The sequence below is a fragment of the Gorilla gorilla genome, chromosome 5, assembly GCF_029281585.2.
Source record: "Gorilla gorilla gorilla isolate KB3781 chromosome 5, NHGRI_mGorGor1-v2.1_pri, whole genome shotgun sequence".
Lineage (NCBI taxonomy): Eukaryota > Metazoa > Chordata > Mammalia > Primates > Hominidae > Gorilla > Gorilla gorilla.
This window is the reverse complement of record NC_073229.2, coordinates 185672099-185691224: the sequence shown is the minus strand read 5'-3', so window position 1 is coordinate 185691224 and position 19126 is coordinate 185672099. Positions and strand designations below refer to the sequence as shown.

The window sequence follows — 19126 nt, the reverse complement described above, 5'->3', positions numbered from 1 at the left end:
TTCCCCACGCACGAAGCAAGCAATCAGTTCTGCAGTGGACACCGGCTGAGTGTCCTGCTCTTCAACCCTGGCGCTGACTACCAGGAAATAGTGTCTGATCCCTCAGGCTGGGGGCTCAGTCCCACAGGACTGCCAGTCACCCGTCTCAAGTCTGGGCTTCCGGAAGTTCTGAACCACCGGCTTCAAGTTGAGATTCCCATGACTCCCTCTTTGGGTTCTGTTATTTGCTACAGTGGCTCACAGAACTCAGGGAAACACATTTACCAGTTTATTATAAAGGATATTACAAAAGATACAGATGAAGAGATGCAGAGGGCGAGGTATGGGGGAAGGGTCGCGGAGCTTCCAAGCCTTCCGTGGGTGCTCCGCCCATCAGAAACCTCCATGTGTTCAGCAACCTGGAAGCTCCCCAAACCCTGTCCTCTGGGGCCCTCTATGGAGACTTCCTGGGATAGGCACGATGGAAGCATGGACAGCCGTGTTGAAATGCGGTGGGACAGAAAGGCTTTGATCTCACGCTAAAAGGTGGAGTGGGGAGACCCTGCAAGGCCTGCCGATCTAGATTCTTCTTGGCCTCCCTGTGCAGCATTCCTTCCTCCAGCGGATGGACAGGACTCTTTCTGAAATCCGGGTCTTATAACCCACAGTCAGAACAGCTGCGGATGGTTCCAGTCCTGCCCTGGGCTGGTAAAAAGAGGGCAAGGAAAGGTCGGAGGGAGAGATTCTCTTTTCTGGGGCCTGTTTCTGAGGCCTGAATTGCCCCAACATTATGACAAAAGACTGTAACAAGAGCTGTGGGAGTTATAAGCCAGGGACTGTGTATGAAAAACACATCTATCAGCCAGGCGCGGTGGCTCATGCCTGTAATCCCAGCACTTTGGGAGGCCAAGGCAGGCAGATCACGAGGTCAGGAGTTTGAGACCAGCCTGGTCAACATGGTGAAACCCCGTCTCTACTAAAAATACAAAATTTAGCCGGGCGTGGTGGCAGGTGCCTGTAATTCCAACTACTCGGGAGGCTGAGGCAGGAGAATTGCTTGAACCCGGGAGGTGGAGGTGGCAGTGAGCCCAGATCGCGCCCTGTACTCCAGCCTGGGCGACAGAGCGAGACTCCGTCTCAAAAAAATAAAAAATATATAAATAAATATATATATATATATACACACACACACACTCTTCATACATATTTGTGTTTATATATGCTTATATATATTAAATATCACAATAGGAAAGTTTCTTACCCTTTCATTTAGAATTGCTTTAATAGTTCATTAAGTTTTAATGTATTGCTCAATTTTGATTGAATATATTTTACGATACATGATATAATAATGATATATTTATGATATGATAAAATATTTATGATATTTTAGAGAAACAAGTGGTTTTATAATGTCACACCATATAACATATTATTTACATCATAAATATACAACCATTCAATATGTGCTGAAAATGGCACAAACCTAAGTGGAAAGTATGAAGATAAAAGTGTTGTAAGTTTTCTCCTTTATTTTCCACAGATCTGTAATTTATGATCTTTAAAACAAGCCAGAAAGGATTAGGAAAACAGGAGATTTTACATGTCGGCAAGTTATCTTAAAACAAACGCCTATTCCTATATATTCATAAATATTTTAAATTAGTGAAAGTTCTCATGCCAGGTTTCTAATAATAAAAGTGAGACAGCACCGAACCAATTACTTGGAAAATTTGGCAGGAAAAATCAATTAACAAGATAATTGGTAAGAGTGAGTAATGGAGCACCTTCAACGCTAGGTGGGATTCAAGCAAAGAAACTGAGTTTGCCGGGGTTTTCCAGGAAATTTGGACAGAAGCAGTTCTCTGTACATCCTCATACAAATCACTTCCTCCTCCCTTCAGTTCCCCCACAGTGACTGAAGCAGGGGTGTGTGCACTCCAGAAACTCATGGAGTTTATGTTTAACAAGTGAGGGAGGTGAATAATTCCAAAATAAGTCCCAAGATAAGGGACTTTTCCTCTCATGCTGAAAATAACCTGTTCTGTGAATGAAAGGACATTGGAATCACACAGACCTTGGTGAGATCATTGTCTTCACCATTTAAAAGTGCTTCACCTTGGGGAAATTCTATAGCAGAGTGATGCTCTTATCTCAAAGTGCTTTGGGAAGCAAATGAGATAATATACATAGAACACCTAGCATTATTGGTTACTTCCTTTCTATCCCTCTCATCTTAATTAAAATTTTGGATAGCATTAAGGAACATATTCCCTATTAAAAATAATATGCTGGCTGGGTGCGGTAGCTCACGCCTGTAATCCCAGCACTTTGGGAGGCCGAGGCGGGAGGATGACTTGAGGTCAGGAGTTCGAGACCAGCCTGGCCAACATGGCGAAACCCTGTCTCTACTAAAAATACAAAAATTAGCTGGGCATGGTGGTAGGCGCCTGTAATCCCAGCTACTCGGGAGGCTGAGGCCAGAGAATCACTTGAACCTGGGAGGTGGGGGTTGCAGTGAGCCAAGATCACGCCACTGCACTCCAGCCTGGACGACGAGAGCAAAACTCCATCTCAAAAAAAAAAAATAGAAATAATAATAATTATAATATGCTATCCCAGTTCCTGTTTTATGAATTTGGCCAAGCCAAGTAAGTAGCACTATAGAAAGAGCAAAAATAAATCAAAATATATTTAAACTATTATACATTATATTAGGTTATATCATCAAATTTTATTAATATATTTAAATGTAAATATATAAATATATTTATATTTAAATATATTCAAATGTAAATATATAAATATATTTATATTTAAATATATTCAAATATAAATATATTAATATTTGAATATATTTAAATGAGGAATTGACCCCTATCTATGAAACATGAAGTGTTTGTCTCTAAATCCCCTTTCAGGGGAATAAAGTCAGATTTACAAATAAAATTTGTTCCCGACAAAAGTGACATGCTTCAATTTCATTCCTTAATGAATATCATCACTTTAGAGCTGCCCTATTGTGCTTTATGATGTTTTTCCCCTCAGTTAAGTTTCTCTCTGCCCTTGTATTGCTTGTGATTATTCACTCAGAAAGTGATGTCTAGGCTAGTGTGCTGGTTTGGGAATGCGTGTTTTCCAGGTATTTGCTGTGAACCCACCACACCTTTGTTTTCTGCCCCCAACAGGAGGCTGCATGCACATGAAGTGTCCGCAGCCCCAGTGCAGGCTCGAGTGGTGCTGGAACTGTGGCTGCGAGTGGAACCGCGTCTGCATGGGGGACCACTGGTTTGACGTGTAGCCAGGGCAGCCGGGCGCCCCATCGCCACATCCTGGGGGAGCATACCCAGTGTCCTACCTTCATTTTCTAATTCTCTTTTCAAACACACACACACGCACACGCGCACACACACTCTTCAAGTTTTTTTCAAAGTCCAACTACAGCCAAATTGCAGAAGAAACTCCTGGATCCCTTTCACTATGTCCATGAAAAACAGCAGAGTAAAATTACAGAAGAAGCTCCTGAATCCCTTTCAGTTTGTCCACACAAGACAGCAGAGCCATCTGCAACACCACCAACAGGCGTTCTCAGCCTCCGGATGACACAAATACCAGAGCACAGATTCAAGTGCAATCCATGTATCTGTATGGGTCATTCTCACCTGAATTCGAGTCAGGCAGAATCAGTAGCTGGAGAGAGAGTTCTCACATTTAATATCCTGCCTTTTACCTTCAGTAAATACAATGAAGATGCCATTGACAAGGTGTTTCTCTGTAAAATGAACTGCAGTGGGTTCTCCAAACTAGATTCATGGCTTTAACAGTAATGTTCTTATTTAAATTTTCAGAAAGCTGCTATTCCCAAAGAACCCCAGGCAATAGTCAAAAACATTTGTTTATCCTTAAGAATTCCATCTATACAAATCGCGTTAATGAAATACCAACTATGCGTAAATCAACTTGTCACTAAGTGAGAAATTATGAAAGTTAATTTGAATGTTGAATGTTTGAATTACAGGGAAGAAATCAAGTTAATGTACTTTCATTCCCTTTCATGATTTGCAACTTTAGAAAGAAATTGTTTTTCTGAAAGTATCACCAAAAAATCTATAGTTTGATTTTGAGTATTCATTTTGCAGCTTGGAGATTTTGCTAATACATTTGGCTCCACTGTAAATTTAATGGATAAAGTGCCTATAAAGGAGACATGTTTAGAAATGATTTCAAAGTGATATTCAATCTTAACAAAAGTGAACATTATTAAATCAGAATCTTTAAAGAGGAGCCTTTCCAGAACTACCAAAATGAAGACATGCCTGACTCTCTCCATCAGAAGGGTTTATACCCCTTTGGCACACCCTCTGTGTCCAATCTGCAAGTCCCAGGGAGCTCTGCATACCAGGGGTTCCCCCAGGAGAGACCTTCTCTTAGGACAGTAAACTCACTAGAATATTCCTTATGTTGACATGGATTGGATTTCAGTTCAATCAAACTTTCAGATTTTTTTTCAGCCATTCACAACACAATCAAAAGATTAACAACACTGCATGCGGCAAACCGCATGCTCTTACGCACACTACGCAGAAGAGAAAGTACAACCACTATCTTTTGTTCTACCTGTATTGTCTGACTTCTCAGGAAGATCGTGAACATAACTGAGGGCATGAGTCTCACTAGCACATGGAGGCCCTTTTGGATTTAGAGACTGTAAATTATGAAATGGGCAACAGGGCTTCTCTTTTTAGATGTAGCACTGAAATCCTTGCTGGAGGGAAGAGAGGGGATGAACTCAAGTTTTCCACATCCCGGGACACCTGTCCCTCTTTTCCTAACTGCCTAAGATAACCTGTTTCTTCCAACCATCTGAGGACAGTCCTGTCCTCTCAGAGGCCCTGCACCCGGGAGAGACTGGGCTCTGAAGCAGCCACATCAGCATTCACAGCTTCATGTGGCTTCACTGTCTGAAAATCTACCGACTCCAACATGGCCCCACGGTGACAACAGACCTGCGACAGGAAGCCCAAAGCTCACATAGAAATGGTGGACAGATCAAAGTCTCTAAGGGAAAAAAAGAGAGGTGGCAGGCATGAGCCCCTGCACCCAGTGGCTCGTGTCCATACTGAGTCTAGACCCTGATCAGGTCCTGACTTAGTGTCACTGGCAATCCCACTAAATTACACTTCCTTACACTGGCCCGATGCGACAAATCAGGTGGCTCCCTTCTGTCACGTGGAGCACACAGTGTTTTCCATCATCCATAGCTTTCTTCCTGATGATGTTTGCATTATTGCGCCTCCCCAATCTGCATGCTGCGTTGGGCTTGCGGTGCCTGATCAAGGTTTGCTCCCACGAGCTCAGGCACCCTAGGATCCCCTGTTAGACTTATTAGGCTGTCCAGCATGGTCTCCTTTCCTTTGTTGGTGGTGGTCTTTTCCCTTTCCAGAATAGAACAGTGATTCTTAAAATAAGTTAGAGCAGGCCGGGCGCGGTGGCTCATGCCTGTAATCCCAGCACTTTGGGAGGCCGAGGTGGGTGGATCACGAGGTCAGGAGTTCAAGACCAGCCTGGCCAAGATGACGAAACCCCGTCTTTATTAAAAATACAAAAACTAGCTGGGCATGGTGGCAGGCGCCTGTAATCCCAGCTTCTTGGGAGGCTGAGGCAGGAGAATCACTTGAACCCAGGGGGCAGAGGTTGCAGTGAGCCGAGATCACGCCACTGAACTCCAGCCTGGGCAACAGAGTGAGACTCTGTCTCAAAAAAAAAAAAAAAAAAAGCAACATCATCCACTACACATGAACATGAATCACAGTATTATTTGCACAGGAAGGGTGTAACAAAATATGAATGTATCAAAAAATAGAAATAAAGTCTTTGCAGAAGAAATCTGTTTTTCTCTGAAGTGTGTTGAGATTATCTGACAACTCTAAGATTGTACTTATATTGTCAATAAAAGCATCAAAAGAACTTCTGAGTCTGTCTTTGAAGATACATTTTCAATCAATGTGAAGGGTGACGGAGGGAATCACAGGCTGTGTTACTCCATGGGCCTCACTTGTGGCCTGGAGGAATTGCCTGGTGATGAAATAGCCATTCTCATATCAACTCCAAGCTCCAGATTAACCCTGGCTGTTTCTCTTTGTTAAATAAGGTAGTTTTTTAAGGCTATCAAAATTTGAAAGGGTTCCAAAAAGCAAACCCTCTTTCATAAAAAGCTAAAAGTTACTTTCCTGCCTTACTAGCAAACTTTTCTAATAAAAGTGTTTAAAAGAGAAGTTTGCATTGGAAAAGACTATCTATAAGGATTTTTTCTCATGTCATTCTAGAAAATTTCAGTGACTTTGCATTGCTGTCAATGTGGGTGTGTTGACACTGCATTTTCAAAGAACTGCTTTAGTGGCCATGCATTGTTTATTTCACAATGAGCCCATGGTAGAGGGATCTGGAATGGAACGTTCCGAGATAAGGCCTGCACATACATTAGGCAAAGAAGTATGCACTGAGGTCCTCTGGGTGCCAGTAGCCACAGGAAACACTCCAAGGATATGCAAAGGTCATGGGAATGGTGGCCCAGGTGATGATAGAGCAAAAGGGGGCAGAGAAAGTGGGTGAGCTCTGGGTGCCAGGGTGGGAACCCCACCTCCAAAACTCACCTGTGTAAGAGCTTCGGGGACAATAATAGCATGCACCACGTTAGGTTGTTGTCACGATTAATTAATTTACCTAAAGCACTTAGAACAGTGTGTAGGATAAACGAAGCACTGTGTAATTGTTCGCTATTGTTAAAAAATGAACCAGTCATTGGAAACTACAGAATAAAATAACAGAAAACACAAAACTAATGCAAAGTGATGACAAGTGCCAGGAATATCTATCTGAGCACACAATTGTAGATTTAAGGATTCGTGTTAGAGGCAGGTGACTCATGTTGCATATACGTATACTGCATTATCTTCTAGACAGCCCCAGAAGTGTTCCTATAAAGGTAAGTTGCTATGCTAGCTGTGTGTGTGTTTATGTGTTTGTGTGTATGTGTGTGTGTGTGTGTGCGCGCGCACGCTATATATGCAGACGATGTCCAGGGTGTGAATTCGGGTTAATATTGTGAGTGGAAATGAATATGCACAAATGCGAAATGCTTATGCAGAAGACAGCATTAGACATGGGGTAAAGCCGGCAATCCCTGTTTGGGTAGTGGACGTGCCTCATCTCCATCTGCCCTTACTAGAACATTTCTGATAGTGTGGAGAATATTGATGTTCAGTTTTTTTAAGAAAATCCTATTTCAAAACAACATTGAGCCTCTTTTGAATCCACTGTGAATAAACTGTCTCACACAAAATAAGAAATGTTGCTGTGGTTTAAATAACCATGCCAAAAAAAAAAAAAAAAAAAGCAGGGAGTATTGTCCAGGAAGACCTGCTTGACCATACAGATGGGTGGCACTGGCTTGAGGGACCCACCACGCTCCCTGATCTCATCCGCAGCTGCATAGGCTGAGAGGACCAATTTTGTCACTATATCGAGGTGACTGGGCCCCAAAAGACTAACGCTAACCTAACTCTTAAGAGAATGGGGTATAAAAGCTAAAATGTCAGTTTACAGTTGATATTTACTATGAGAAGCTTCCCTCCTAATGCTTCACACATGCTTTTCCATCTGCCTGGAGTCATTCTTTAAAACCCTTGCCTTCTCCTTTTGACGGGCCAACCTGTGGGTTTCAGTTTGATGATTTGTCCCGCAAATCTTTGCTAAACTCCTGGTCTACATTAATGCTCTTGGTGCACACTTACTTCCCCAATCGTAGCATTGAACGTGCAACACTTTAATCACTTATTTACTTACCTCTGCTCCCCTAGGGACAGAGAAGAAGAGAGCTGTGTACTCACTGTTGTATACTTAGCACCATGCCTAGCATAGACCACACTGTATCACTATGAAACTGCATTTTTAAATTCTGAGCAGTTCTATGTGGAAAATAAAATTATAGTGGAAAGCTTTCTTGTTGAGCCTAGACTCAGAGCTAAATGACGTTAACTGCATGATGTTATTGAATAGTGTCACCTGCCCAGATGCACCAATTTCCATAACAGGCTGGGCGCAGCGGCTCATGCCTGTAATCCCAGCACTTTGGGAGGCCAAGGCAGGCGGATCACCTGAGGTCAGGAGTTTGAGACCAGTCTGACCAACATGGCAAAACCCCATCTCTACTAAAAATCCAAAAATTAGCTGGGTGTGGTGCCCGCCTATAACCCCAGCTACTCGGGAGGCTGAGGCAGGTTGGAGAATCTCTTGAACCCCGGAGGTGGAGGTTGCAGTGAGCCGAGATCATGCCACTGCACTCCAGCCTGGGCAACAAAGGGAGACTCCATCTCAAAAAAAAAAAAAAATTCCATTACAAAGGTAAGTCTAGCACAGACTGGAAACCTTTGCTCTCAGATCAGGGTAATCTTATCTCAAAGAGTCCCTGAGATACCTGGTCAAAGGGATCTGCCGTGGAGCTCCTCCCCCAGCTCCCCAGTGCCTCAGGTCATCTCAGCTGAACGCTGGGTGTTCCTGAAAGCTCCCATTGCATGTGCAGAATGAAACTCTAGTGTGTTTCTGTGGACAGTTTGTTTCATCCACAATTCTTGGATTTTTAATTTCAGACTCAAAGAGTGTCTTTTTTGAGAGATGCTGTTTAGCATCAAATCAGCACTCAGCATTTCTCCCTGTAAGGTTTTCTTTATATTTTTTGTTTTGTTTTGTTTTGTTTTTTGTTTTTTTTAAGACAGAGTCTTTGTCACCCAGGCTGGAGCACAGCGGCACGATCTCTGCTCACTGCAACCTCCACCTCCTGGGTTCACGCGATTCTCCTGTCTCAGCCTCCCAGGTAGCTGGGACTACAGGCGTGCAGCACCATGGCCAGCTAATTTTTGTATTTTTAGTAGAGATGGGGTTTCACAATGTTGGCCAAGATGGTCTCGATTTTTACCTCGTGATCCACCCACCTCAGCCTCCCAAAGTGCTGGGATTACAGGCGTGAGCCACCGCACCCGGCCTATATTTTTTTTCATTACAAAATTATTATTACATGGTTACATGTCCATTATAGAAAGTAAAAAAGGCAAAAAAGAAAACATAAAAACTACCATCTAGAAATAATTTTGCATCTTATTTCCACTTAAAAATATATGATAAGCATCTTTCCATGTCAATAGATTTCTAAAGTGACATTTTTTCCAGGAATTCATTATGACCTACTGTATGCTAATTAATTTAATAAGTGTTTCTTTTACATTTCCATATCTAATTTAAAAGTCCAGGCCATGCACAGTGGCTCACGCCTATAATCCCAACACTTTAAGAGGCTGAGGTGAGTGGATCACTTGAGATCAGGAGTTTGAGACCAGCCTGGGCAACGTGGTAAAACCCTGTCTCTACAAAAAATAAAAAATTAGCTGGGTGTGGTGGTGGGTGCCTATAATCCCAGCTACTTGGGATGCTGAGGCAGGAGAATTGCTTGAACCCGGGAAGTGGAGGTTGTAGTGAGCCAAGATTGCGCCACTGGACTGCAGCCTGGGCAACAGAGCAAGACTCTATTTCAAAAAAATAATAATAAAATAAAACCTGGACAGTTAGGGGCAAAGGGGAGTGGGTTGGTCACCCTGCCTGTGAGTAGCAGGTCCCAAGCAGCAACGTGCACTCACAGGCCCCCTTGTAGGCTCAGCACCCTTTGGTTTAAGTTGCTTACTTAACAAGCTCCTACTCATCTCTGAAATTTACCCCCATCCTCCCTCAAGCCAAACTAATCAAGAGGCTGACACTTCCAATACTGATGCCTCCCAAAGAAGTTTATCCCACTAAAAACAGGATCAACTGAAGCCTGGCAAGGCTTCATACTCCCAAAGGATCTGCCACGTGGTATTTGAGAACCTCTCAATTCTGAAACAGCTCTCTTTTAGCACCTGGCTTTATCTTCAGGACCATTTTCACAAAGGCATTTAGATTTCATGATTTCGCTGGAGTTCCATGTAGCCATCACTGAATCTCCATTTTCTCCAGCTGATTTTCCTGGAATGAGCTCCCCGTGGGTCTCTAGGTTTGGCATGCTCTTCCCACACATCGGTCTGCTTCTTCCCTTCCTGAAGGCCTATCAGGTCAACCCATCACATCCATAGTGCTCACCTATGTCTAGACATATTATACATTTTACTTATTTATTAGGTTTTTGCTGGTCTCCCCAGCTAGAGTGCTAACTCCATGAGGGCAGTTCCTTGCTGTGTTTATTGATTTCATGGATAAGTAGAGACCAGTCATCAACAGTCATCAGCTAAGGGGCTCACTCCACCCCCTTCATTGCCCACTCACCTTGGATCTGTGCAAAACAATTGGAAACTGTGGGATTGTAGAACCACACATGCCAAGTGCCACCAATGAAACGATCATTTAGAAAAACTGCCATCGTTCCTTTTAATTTGGGAGTAATTGAAAAGTCATTATCATTTGCTTTGCTTTTCTTGCCTTTCCTGCTTATTTATTGTTCTAGGTGAAGTTTTTTAGTCACCAAGCTTTTTCATTCATTTTATCTTGGTAGCCCAAACAATGTTAGTTAAAATGGGTCTCCTGGTTGGTTTAGCAAATACTAGATACCTCTCTTTGAAGAATGGGATGCAGCACCTCCCACCAGTTTTTTTTTTTTTTTTCTCTCTGAAAGTAGTTGACAACCCCTAGGGCAGCATAATTTCAACAATAACAAAAACGTAAATGCAAAACCACTCAGTTTCGAGTGTTTGCAAGAACTCTAAGCACCAGGAATAAGGCACAAGATGGGAATCAGAGACACCACGGTAGAATTCAGAGACACACACAGCAATCACATCCTTGTAAGTAAGTAACTCTGAACATAGCTCATTTCTACTGTGGGTCACCAAACACCAAGAAGCACTTGGAAGCATGCCTGGCAGTTGATAACTGGTAGTGACCTATCAACAGCAACATCCATTTATGGCAGAGGACGCTGGCCTCCTCATTCAACCCCTTAGGAGAATCATGATTGCTTAGCAGGTTCATGTGAAAGAGTGAGTTACAAGGTGACAGCAACTAGGTCCTATGGTTCCCAGACCTGCTTCGTAGATACGGCAAAACTTTTATTTGAATTGGCTCACCCATGCATGTTTATTCCTGTCCCTGATGGTGACACTGATAGGGGAAAAAGTATTCCAGAAATGACAGTTGCAAAGTTCGCCACGCCATGGTCATGCAAGGGAACGATGCTGGTCTGAAAATTCTTTAGTAATAACATTATGAAATCAGAGAATCCCAGAACTCAAGTGTGTTCATGAAGACTAGAAAGCATAGTCCATTCCAGGGGCCAGGAAATGTTCCTGTACAAACCAGATAGTAGATAATTTAGGCTTTGCAGGCCATACGTCTCTATTTATGTAATGAATGGATGTGACCAAGGAGCAAGAGAGGAATCTGGGATATGTCTTAAGTTCTTCTTGGATGGCTGTGGGCCTGGAGTCCCATGAGCCAGGCTGCAGAGCACAGGAGCAGAGCCAGAGCCAAGTTTGCCTGTGAGACTCGGGGGTGGCAGGAAAAAGGTGACTCTATTTACACCTGCTGAAATCTCACGGTCTGTGAGACCTCCAACGGTCAGGTTCAGTAAACACTTGAATCTTAGGAGAGAAGTCCTAGAAATACTTTTTATGTAGCTCTTTGTGTTACCAATGAATCATTTTTAATAAGTAGACCCTTCAAAATAATAATTTTAGATGATAGCTTAAAATTGTAAAGAAATGACTCAAGAGAATTTGTTATGTTAACCTACTTGTACAAGATTAGAAGTACATCTCTAATTGCTTGTTATTTTAGAATAAATATTTTCCTTCCAAATTAATAATCTGATGAGAGACGAACATATAATTTCAGTGATAAGAACAGAAGCCATGGCTTAAGGTGAACGTGGATTCCCAGGGCTTGAACCCAAAGAAATAATTAAATAACAGCAAACAAACCAACCCTGGAGGAATTACATTTACAGTACATAAGGGAAAAAAAAATTAGGAGGCTGGGGAAGAGAGGTTGGAAGAGGTAGAAGAGTGCTTCTCACCTGGTTTTATAGAGCAGAGTTGATCCAGATTGTCTAAAATTTAAACCTGTGGCTAAAAGAATATAGAGTCTTGACCTCTTTGTTGTTATTTTAATTATGTAACATTAGAGGCAACTTTTGCGAACTAATCTGAAGAAATACTTACATAATTTTAGCAGTCCAGTCCATTTCATTTGTTTTCTTTTTCTTCTAATTTCCTATGAAACAAAAATTTATATATATATATTTTCTTTTGAAAGTCTCTCTGTTGCCCAGGTTGGAGTGCAGTGGCGCAATCTCAGCTCACTGCAACCTCCGCCTCCTGGGTTCAAGCAATTCTCCTGTCTCAGCCTCCCGAATAGCTGGGATTACAGGTGCCCACCACCACACCCAGCTAATTTTTGTATTTTTAGTAGAGACAGGGTTTCATCATGTTGGCCAGGCTGGTCTCGAACTCCTGACCTTGTGATCCACCTGCCTCGGCCTCCCAAAGTGCTGAGATTACAGGTGTGAGCCACCGTATCCAGTCAAAAATTATTATTTAACATGAAAAAAAGAGCACCGTATAGTATGATCGCCTTTTTATAAAATAAAATCATTGTTTTTTGGGTTTCTAGCCACCATCCATCTATTCTTCCATCTGTATGCTTGGCCAACATTGATGACAGGAATGATGCTTACCAAAGGTGATACTGGCTTTTTGGATGGTGGTGAAATTTGGGGTGATTTTTCTTTTCTTCTTTATGCTTTTCCATATCACTTGAATATTTTTATCACAAGGATGCTTCATTTTCAAAGATAAAAATGAAAGTCATTACTTAAAAGAGAGAAGGCCAATAGAAATCTATCGACCAGCCTCCTTTGTGAATATGTGGTAGGGAGTTTTACTGAGGTTCGCGCGGGGAATATGGCTACACTACAGTCTCCACTTGGGTAGTCCTTAAAGGTAGAGAAGTTGATGGTGTCCGGGGTGCCCCAGGTGTTCTGTGAGAGTTGAAGGTGCTTCTGTTAACTTGAACGTCTTCAAATGGGTCTGATTAGCGAGTGAACTATCACCACACTGGCGCTCCCACACCAGGTGGTGGCATGGATGGTCACTGTGCAGATCCGATGATGTACCTGAGGATATCTCAGGGCCTTTTTGATCAAACAATTCTATAAAGACTTTCAGGCCACAAAACCTCTTCAACTGCTGCATTTCCTTTCCTATGCCTTGCTACATCTCTATATTAATACTCGTTAGTTGTACTTAATTTTGTTTGTACTACATGTGCATAAGCTAAATTATTTGCAAATGGCCCAAAGAACTGAATCCCTACACATATATTATACCTTACATGTGGATATTTTAAATGAAGAATGATAAAACCTGTTTCAACAGCATGGATGAACCTTGAAAACATTCTGCAAAGTGAAAGAAGCCAGACACAAAGGACCATGAATTTAATGTATGATTCCATTTATATGAATGGTACAGAATAGACAAAAAGTTGATTAGTGGTTACCTACAGCTGAGCAGAGGAGGGAATGGGAGTGACTGCTAATGGCCACAGGGTTTCCTTTGGGGGTGATGGCAATCTGTGAATATATTAAGAACTATTGAATTATACACTTCAATGGGTAAATTGTATGATATGTTGGATTCTATCTCAATTAAGCTGTCACCAAAAAGAAATGAATGGAAGATAGAGAAGTAAACAGCAAATATGACCTTAATTTTCTTTTTTATGAGACAGGGTCTCACTCTGTTGCCCAGGCTAGAGTGCAGTGGCACAATCACAGCTCACTATAGCCTCGACCTCCCAGGCTCAAGTGGTCCTCCAGCCTCCTAAGTAGCTGGGACTACAGCTGTGTGCCACCATGCTTAGCTAATTTTTTTTTTTTTTTCTAGAGACAGGGTCTCACTTTGTTGCCCTGGCTGGTCTGGAACTCCTGAGCTCAGGTGATCCTCCTGCCTCGGCCTCCCAAAATGCTGGGATTTACAGGCATGAGACACCATGCTCAGTTAACCCTAATTTTGGGGGGTACTTGTTGGTAGGAGAGATAAAAGGTGGTGGTGAGGCATTTGTTTTAAGCCTCTAGCACATTTATGACTATAGGGTGGGAGCCAGAAGTTGAAAGTACAGAGGAACAATTAAGTGCTCTAGGAGACGTAGGATTGGCTCAAGGAGGACTAGCCTCAGGCAAGAAGAAAGTCAGTAGGACGCCCAAGTGCCTGTTCTCTGCTCTGCTCACTATTGCCCCTGCCATGAAAACCAGTTGTCTTTTGAATGAAATCAGTCCTGCTGCCCCAGCCAGAGCAGATGAGGGCAGAGACAGTGCCTGATGCCACAACTGCCCACCAGTGATGCTCCAGGTGGAGGGGCTGCTACTGGAGAAGGATGACCCCGGGAGAAATTCTGTGGAATCCAGAGGAAAAGTGTGCCTTGGAGCAGAGCTGCAGCTGCACCCTGACAGGAATACTGTGTCCGTCCCCTCCCCTCCACTCTCTCGCCTTCCTCCACACCCCCAACAAGGCTTTGGGGACCCTAGTTTTAGTTCAGCTCCACAGAATATCAGTGGTGGGTCATGAACATGGAAAAGATGCTCACATGAGGAAAGACAATCAGCAAGTCAATCAATTGCATCTTACTGACATTTCCAGTCTCGAGGATAACTATGCAAATGTATGCAACTGTGGTCTTTTGCCTTCATCACATATGTGGAAGTAACAAGTGAGCCTGGCTTCCTGTTAGAAATCAAAGTCATTTTCAGTATTCAAATAATTATCTTTAAAATAGTTTCCTAACAATTGACTCTAATAACATATGTTCAAAAGAAATAGAAATCTTGAATCTCCTAATACTCTTTCCTGGAATCAGTTGGTATTCCAGGTAAAAACAGAGCACCCACATGGTTGAAGTCTGAACAGCACATCTTCACCCCCTAGGCACTGGGTAAATGCACCTTAACTTTAACTCTGTTAGAGAAGAGAACACAGGATCTAGCTATGTTTTCAGATGTTCTAGAGTTTGGGTGCTGAGCTCTTCACTTTAGACAGACACTGTCACAATAGGGCCTGCACACACATCTTCACAAATGAATGAGTGGATGAAGGTAAACAGCAAAGGCCTTTCCCAACCAAAGGAAAAACACTTGATTCAGCACTTTAAGAACAATGAAATAAATTTTTCAAACCACTTTTAATGAGTGGGAAAATAATGTGTTTATAAGTAACTGAGTTAATACATTATTTCTAGTTCAACAACGTGGTTAAACTTCCTAGGTGAAAGAGTGTTTGGACCAGACAGTAGTGGCAGATGTGTCTGGAAAAAGAAAAGATCAGCAGAGAAGGAAGGAACAGGAGGGCATGGAGGCTGTGGGCCTGTCACTCAGCACTGCAGAAGTGGGGCAAGAGGATGGCAGGAAGTGAGGGATGCAGCAGGGAACAGAGCAGATGTCTCCACCAGCAACCAGGCCCCATGTCCAAGCATTCCCATTTCATCCTCACAGCAATCGGATACATAGCATTTTTATTACTCCCATTTTATAGGTGAGTAGAAATGATTCCACTGAGATAAGCAATTGACACCCAGGCCATCTTATGTGGAAAGCATTTGGGAAAAAAAAAAACAAAAACGGCAGACCTAGGTAACCAAATAGACGTGATGATGAAAATGGCCCAAGTCATGAGGATAGACATCACTGAATAAAACTAGACAGGTGGGGAGGTAGAGGCAGCACTTTGTCCTTTATGAATAAGAGCCAAACTCCTCCACATGTTTCAAGTCTCTGTAAGATCCACCGCAGTTCCCTTTCCAGGCATTTCTGTGAATTCTCCTCATGTGCTCCAGGCTCCAGCCTTTAAGAAGGCACAGCTTAATTTTTAGTAATTTCAAATCAAGAAAAATGAGGGGCAGGGAGGAAAGAAGGGAAAAAAGTGAAAACATTATTTTGGAGACTTGTAGCCAGGAAAAATTTTAAAATTCAGTCCAAACTAGAAAACAAAGGAAACTTTAAAGCATTAGGCGAGACTAGAATCTAATAACAGGTGTACTATAGTTCATTTTGAAATATAATTTTTCTTTCTCTAGGACCCGTTTTCACTAACGACAAATAATAGCACAAATTTATGTGTAAAATAAGTGTTAGTCTTTTTATGCTTGGACTGAGTGTTTGCATAAAGTCAGCAAGAATAATTATTTGCCACATAGGCTGTTTTATTTTTTTAATTGGCTTTGCTGGAACTTTGTTCATAGGGAATCTCAGATTACACTTCCAAGACTTGAGCCCAGCCACGGATTTATCTGTGCCTGCAAATACCTGTATTAATTGGGCGAACTCCTCACCAAGGTCCCAAGATAATTTGGGGCTCCTGGGCCTGTCAGAAAGTGACATTCTTTACTTACCACAGGTCAGAAACCTGTACAAGAACTGGGTAGACAAGGTAGGAGGCCAGCTTTCCAAAGGGGCTTTTATTGGCTTTCTAAGTCAACTCTGATCCCTTAAAGCAGTTTCTTTATATCTGAAAGTATGCAACTCCAGTCAAAGACGTGGTTAAATAACCATTGTCTTCAACTGTATCCTGTTACAAAAGAAAACAGATTATTGTTGAAGTATGCAAATAATTATACTGATATAAATTAAGTATGCTTGCAAATAGCTTTCAAATTTGGAGGAATTAGGTAGAGAGAAATATGCTTTAGATTTTGCTCACGGGAGTGTAGTTAACCCAATTGTTAAAAGCTGTAAATAGTTCAAAGAAAAGGGGTTTTCTGGACTCAGAAACAAAAGAGTTAGTAATGTTTCAAAACAAGTCAAAAAAAGATTATTTCAGTTTTCCATTAGTTTAGTCTACATAGTTAACTCTTGTTCTGTTCAATGTTTTTGAATACATTACCTGTCTATGAGAGTCTTGGAAGTTTTTCCTCTGTTCTAGTGTCACAGTCTCCAAAGTTATTAAACATCTGACTTCAAGAGCACCTGTCAGAGTCCTGTAGCTGATTATAAAACCACCTTTTGAAAAGGATATGAGTACAACAACAACTGTGGATAACAAAAGTCTTAAAACAGTCTTTTAAACACAATTGACAAGGAAATTTGGTTACTTCTATGGCATATAACAATTTTACATAATAATAGTTACTACTGATAATATATACTAGGACATATCAGAATCACAACAATCTCATACAATTCTGAAACACATACTAATAACACACTTATATAAATATAATCCAAAGAAGGTTAAATGCCATTTCATATTTGACAATAGTTCCTGTATGATTTTATTATATCAAATAACTTGAATATGTCTCTTTTGGACTTCAGGGGATCTAATATCAAAAGATTAATGAGGACCAAAGTTTGAATCTGATTTGCAAAAGTCTGTCAAACATAAAAAGTTTCAGCCGGGCACAGTGGCTCACACCTGTAATCCCAGCACTTTGAGAGGCTGAGATGGGCAGATCACGAGGTCAGGAGTTCGAGACCAACCTGACCAGCATGGTGAAACCCCCGTCTCTACTAAAAATACAAAAATTAGCTGGGCATGGTGGCACACGCCTCTAATCCCAGCTACTCAGGAGGCACAGGTTGCAGTGAGCCAAGATCGCACCACTGCACTCCAGCCTGGGCAACAGAGCAAGACTCCATCTCAAAAAACAAAACAAAGCAACAACAACAACAAAAAGCCGGGCGCAGCAGCTCACGCCTGTAATCCTAGCACTTTGGGAGGCCAAGGCAGGCAGATCACCTGAGGTCGGGAGTTCAAGACCAGCCTGACCAATATGGAGAAACCCCGTCTCTATTAAAAATAGAAAATTAGCCGGGCATGCATGCCTGTAATCCCAGCTACTTGGGAGGCTGAGGCAGGAGAATTGCTTGAATCCGGGAGGTGGAGGTTGCGGTGAGCCGAGATCGCACCATTGCACTCCAGCCTAGGCAACAAGAGTGAAACTCCATCTCAAAAAAAAAAAAATGCTTAAAACACTTCACATCACAAAATAGAATCACAGGTCACTGTAAAATAAGTCATTCATTTAGCCAAAGTAATAACTCAAAGATTTAAAAAAAAAAAAAACCTTAATTTTTTGAGAGAGGAGACTTAATTTCCCAAACAATAAGCCTTAATAAAGTTAGCATGAGGCCAATTAATATGTATCTCAAAATTTTATAAACAAATTTATTAAATTTTAATTATCTTGACTGTAAGATATAATTTCTATAAATTTTTAATAAACTTTACAATGTTTTTATTAAGGAGTGGGTGAATGCTCCTGGAAAACCTTGTTAATCTGCCACTGGGCCCAGATGCTGGTCTCGTATCAGTGTGTCTCCAGTATTAATGGTTAATTTACAGAGAAACTGAACTAATTTTCTCTCTCAAATTTGGCACTTCCAATCTCAGGTACCCACTTCTTCCACAGCAGTTCCTGGAATTGAATAGTTATAACTTCTGTCCCTGTGTCTTATGAACAGTTTATTTTGCTTGGCATCTTCTACTAGGTCTGAAGACGAGGCTTTAACTGCTTTCAGTGTTTATGATTTAGCAGAACTTGATGTCCTTTTTAGACCCAGGAGTCAAAGCCCTGTAACTTAATGGCACAAGGACTTTAAAAGCAAAAAACAGAAAATTACATGGATGTAACAACCTTAAGTTTAAAAAAACCTCAGTTTTTTTTTTCTAAGCAAAATCAGAACTAAATAACAATGGCGTAGCCATTATTTCAATAAAACATAAAATGTGTTTGTTAGGCCAGTTACCAAAAGGCAAAGAGAAGACCTTCTACAGTGCGATTGTTGTTCCCTCTGGGGAATCCATTTAGGTAACCTGCCAAGTCAAAACTAATGAAAAGAGTACTTCAATTAGTTAGACATAAGAAGAGTGTTTCCTGGGTAATAAGTGCAAATTTTCAGATTCATAGAACAATTTAAAGCCAGAAGCACAGAATGTTATGTTGGAAGAAAACATTTCCTTTTGAACTTTAAGATAAAACATTTTTAGCATCAAGCTACAACAAATAGTTAGAACCCGAGGAAAAAAAATTCCAGGAGCTGATAATGAGTTGAAGGAGAGAGTTATTATCTCAGGGC

General features: G+C 41.6%; 1 protein-coding gene across 4 annotated transcripts in view; it reads left to right on the top strand.

Moving 5' to 3' along the window:
* Positions 1–5946, top strand: part of PRKN (parkin RBR E3 ubiquitin protein ligase) — a 1379176-nt gene extending 1373230 nt beyond the window's left edge. For all 4 annotated transcript variants that reach the window (XM_055391408.2, XM_019029889.4, XM_055391406.2 and 1 more), the window contains one exon: positions 3168–5946. In XM_055391408.2, coding sequence (XP_055247383.1) covers positions 3168–3280 — 113 coding nt within the window. In that variant the 3' untranslated portion in view covers positions 3281–5946. The remainder of the gene's footprint in view (positions 1–3167) is intronic.
* The last annotated feature ends 13180 nt before the right edge of the window (positions 5947–19126 follow it).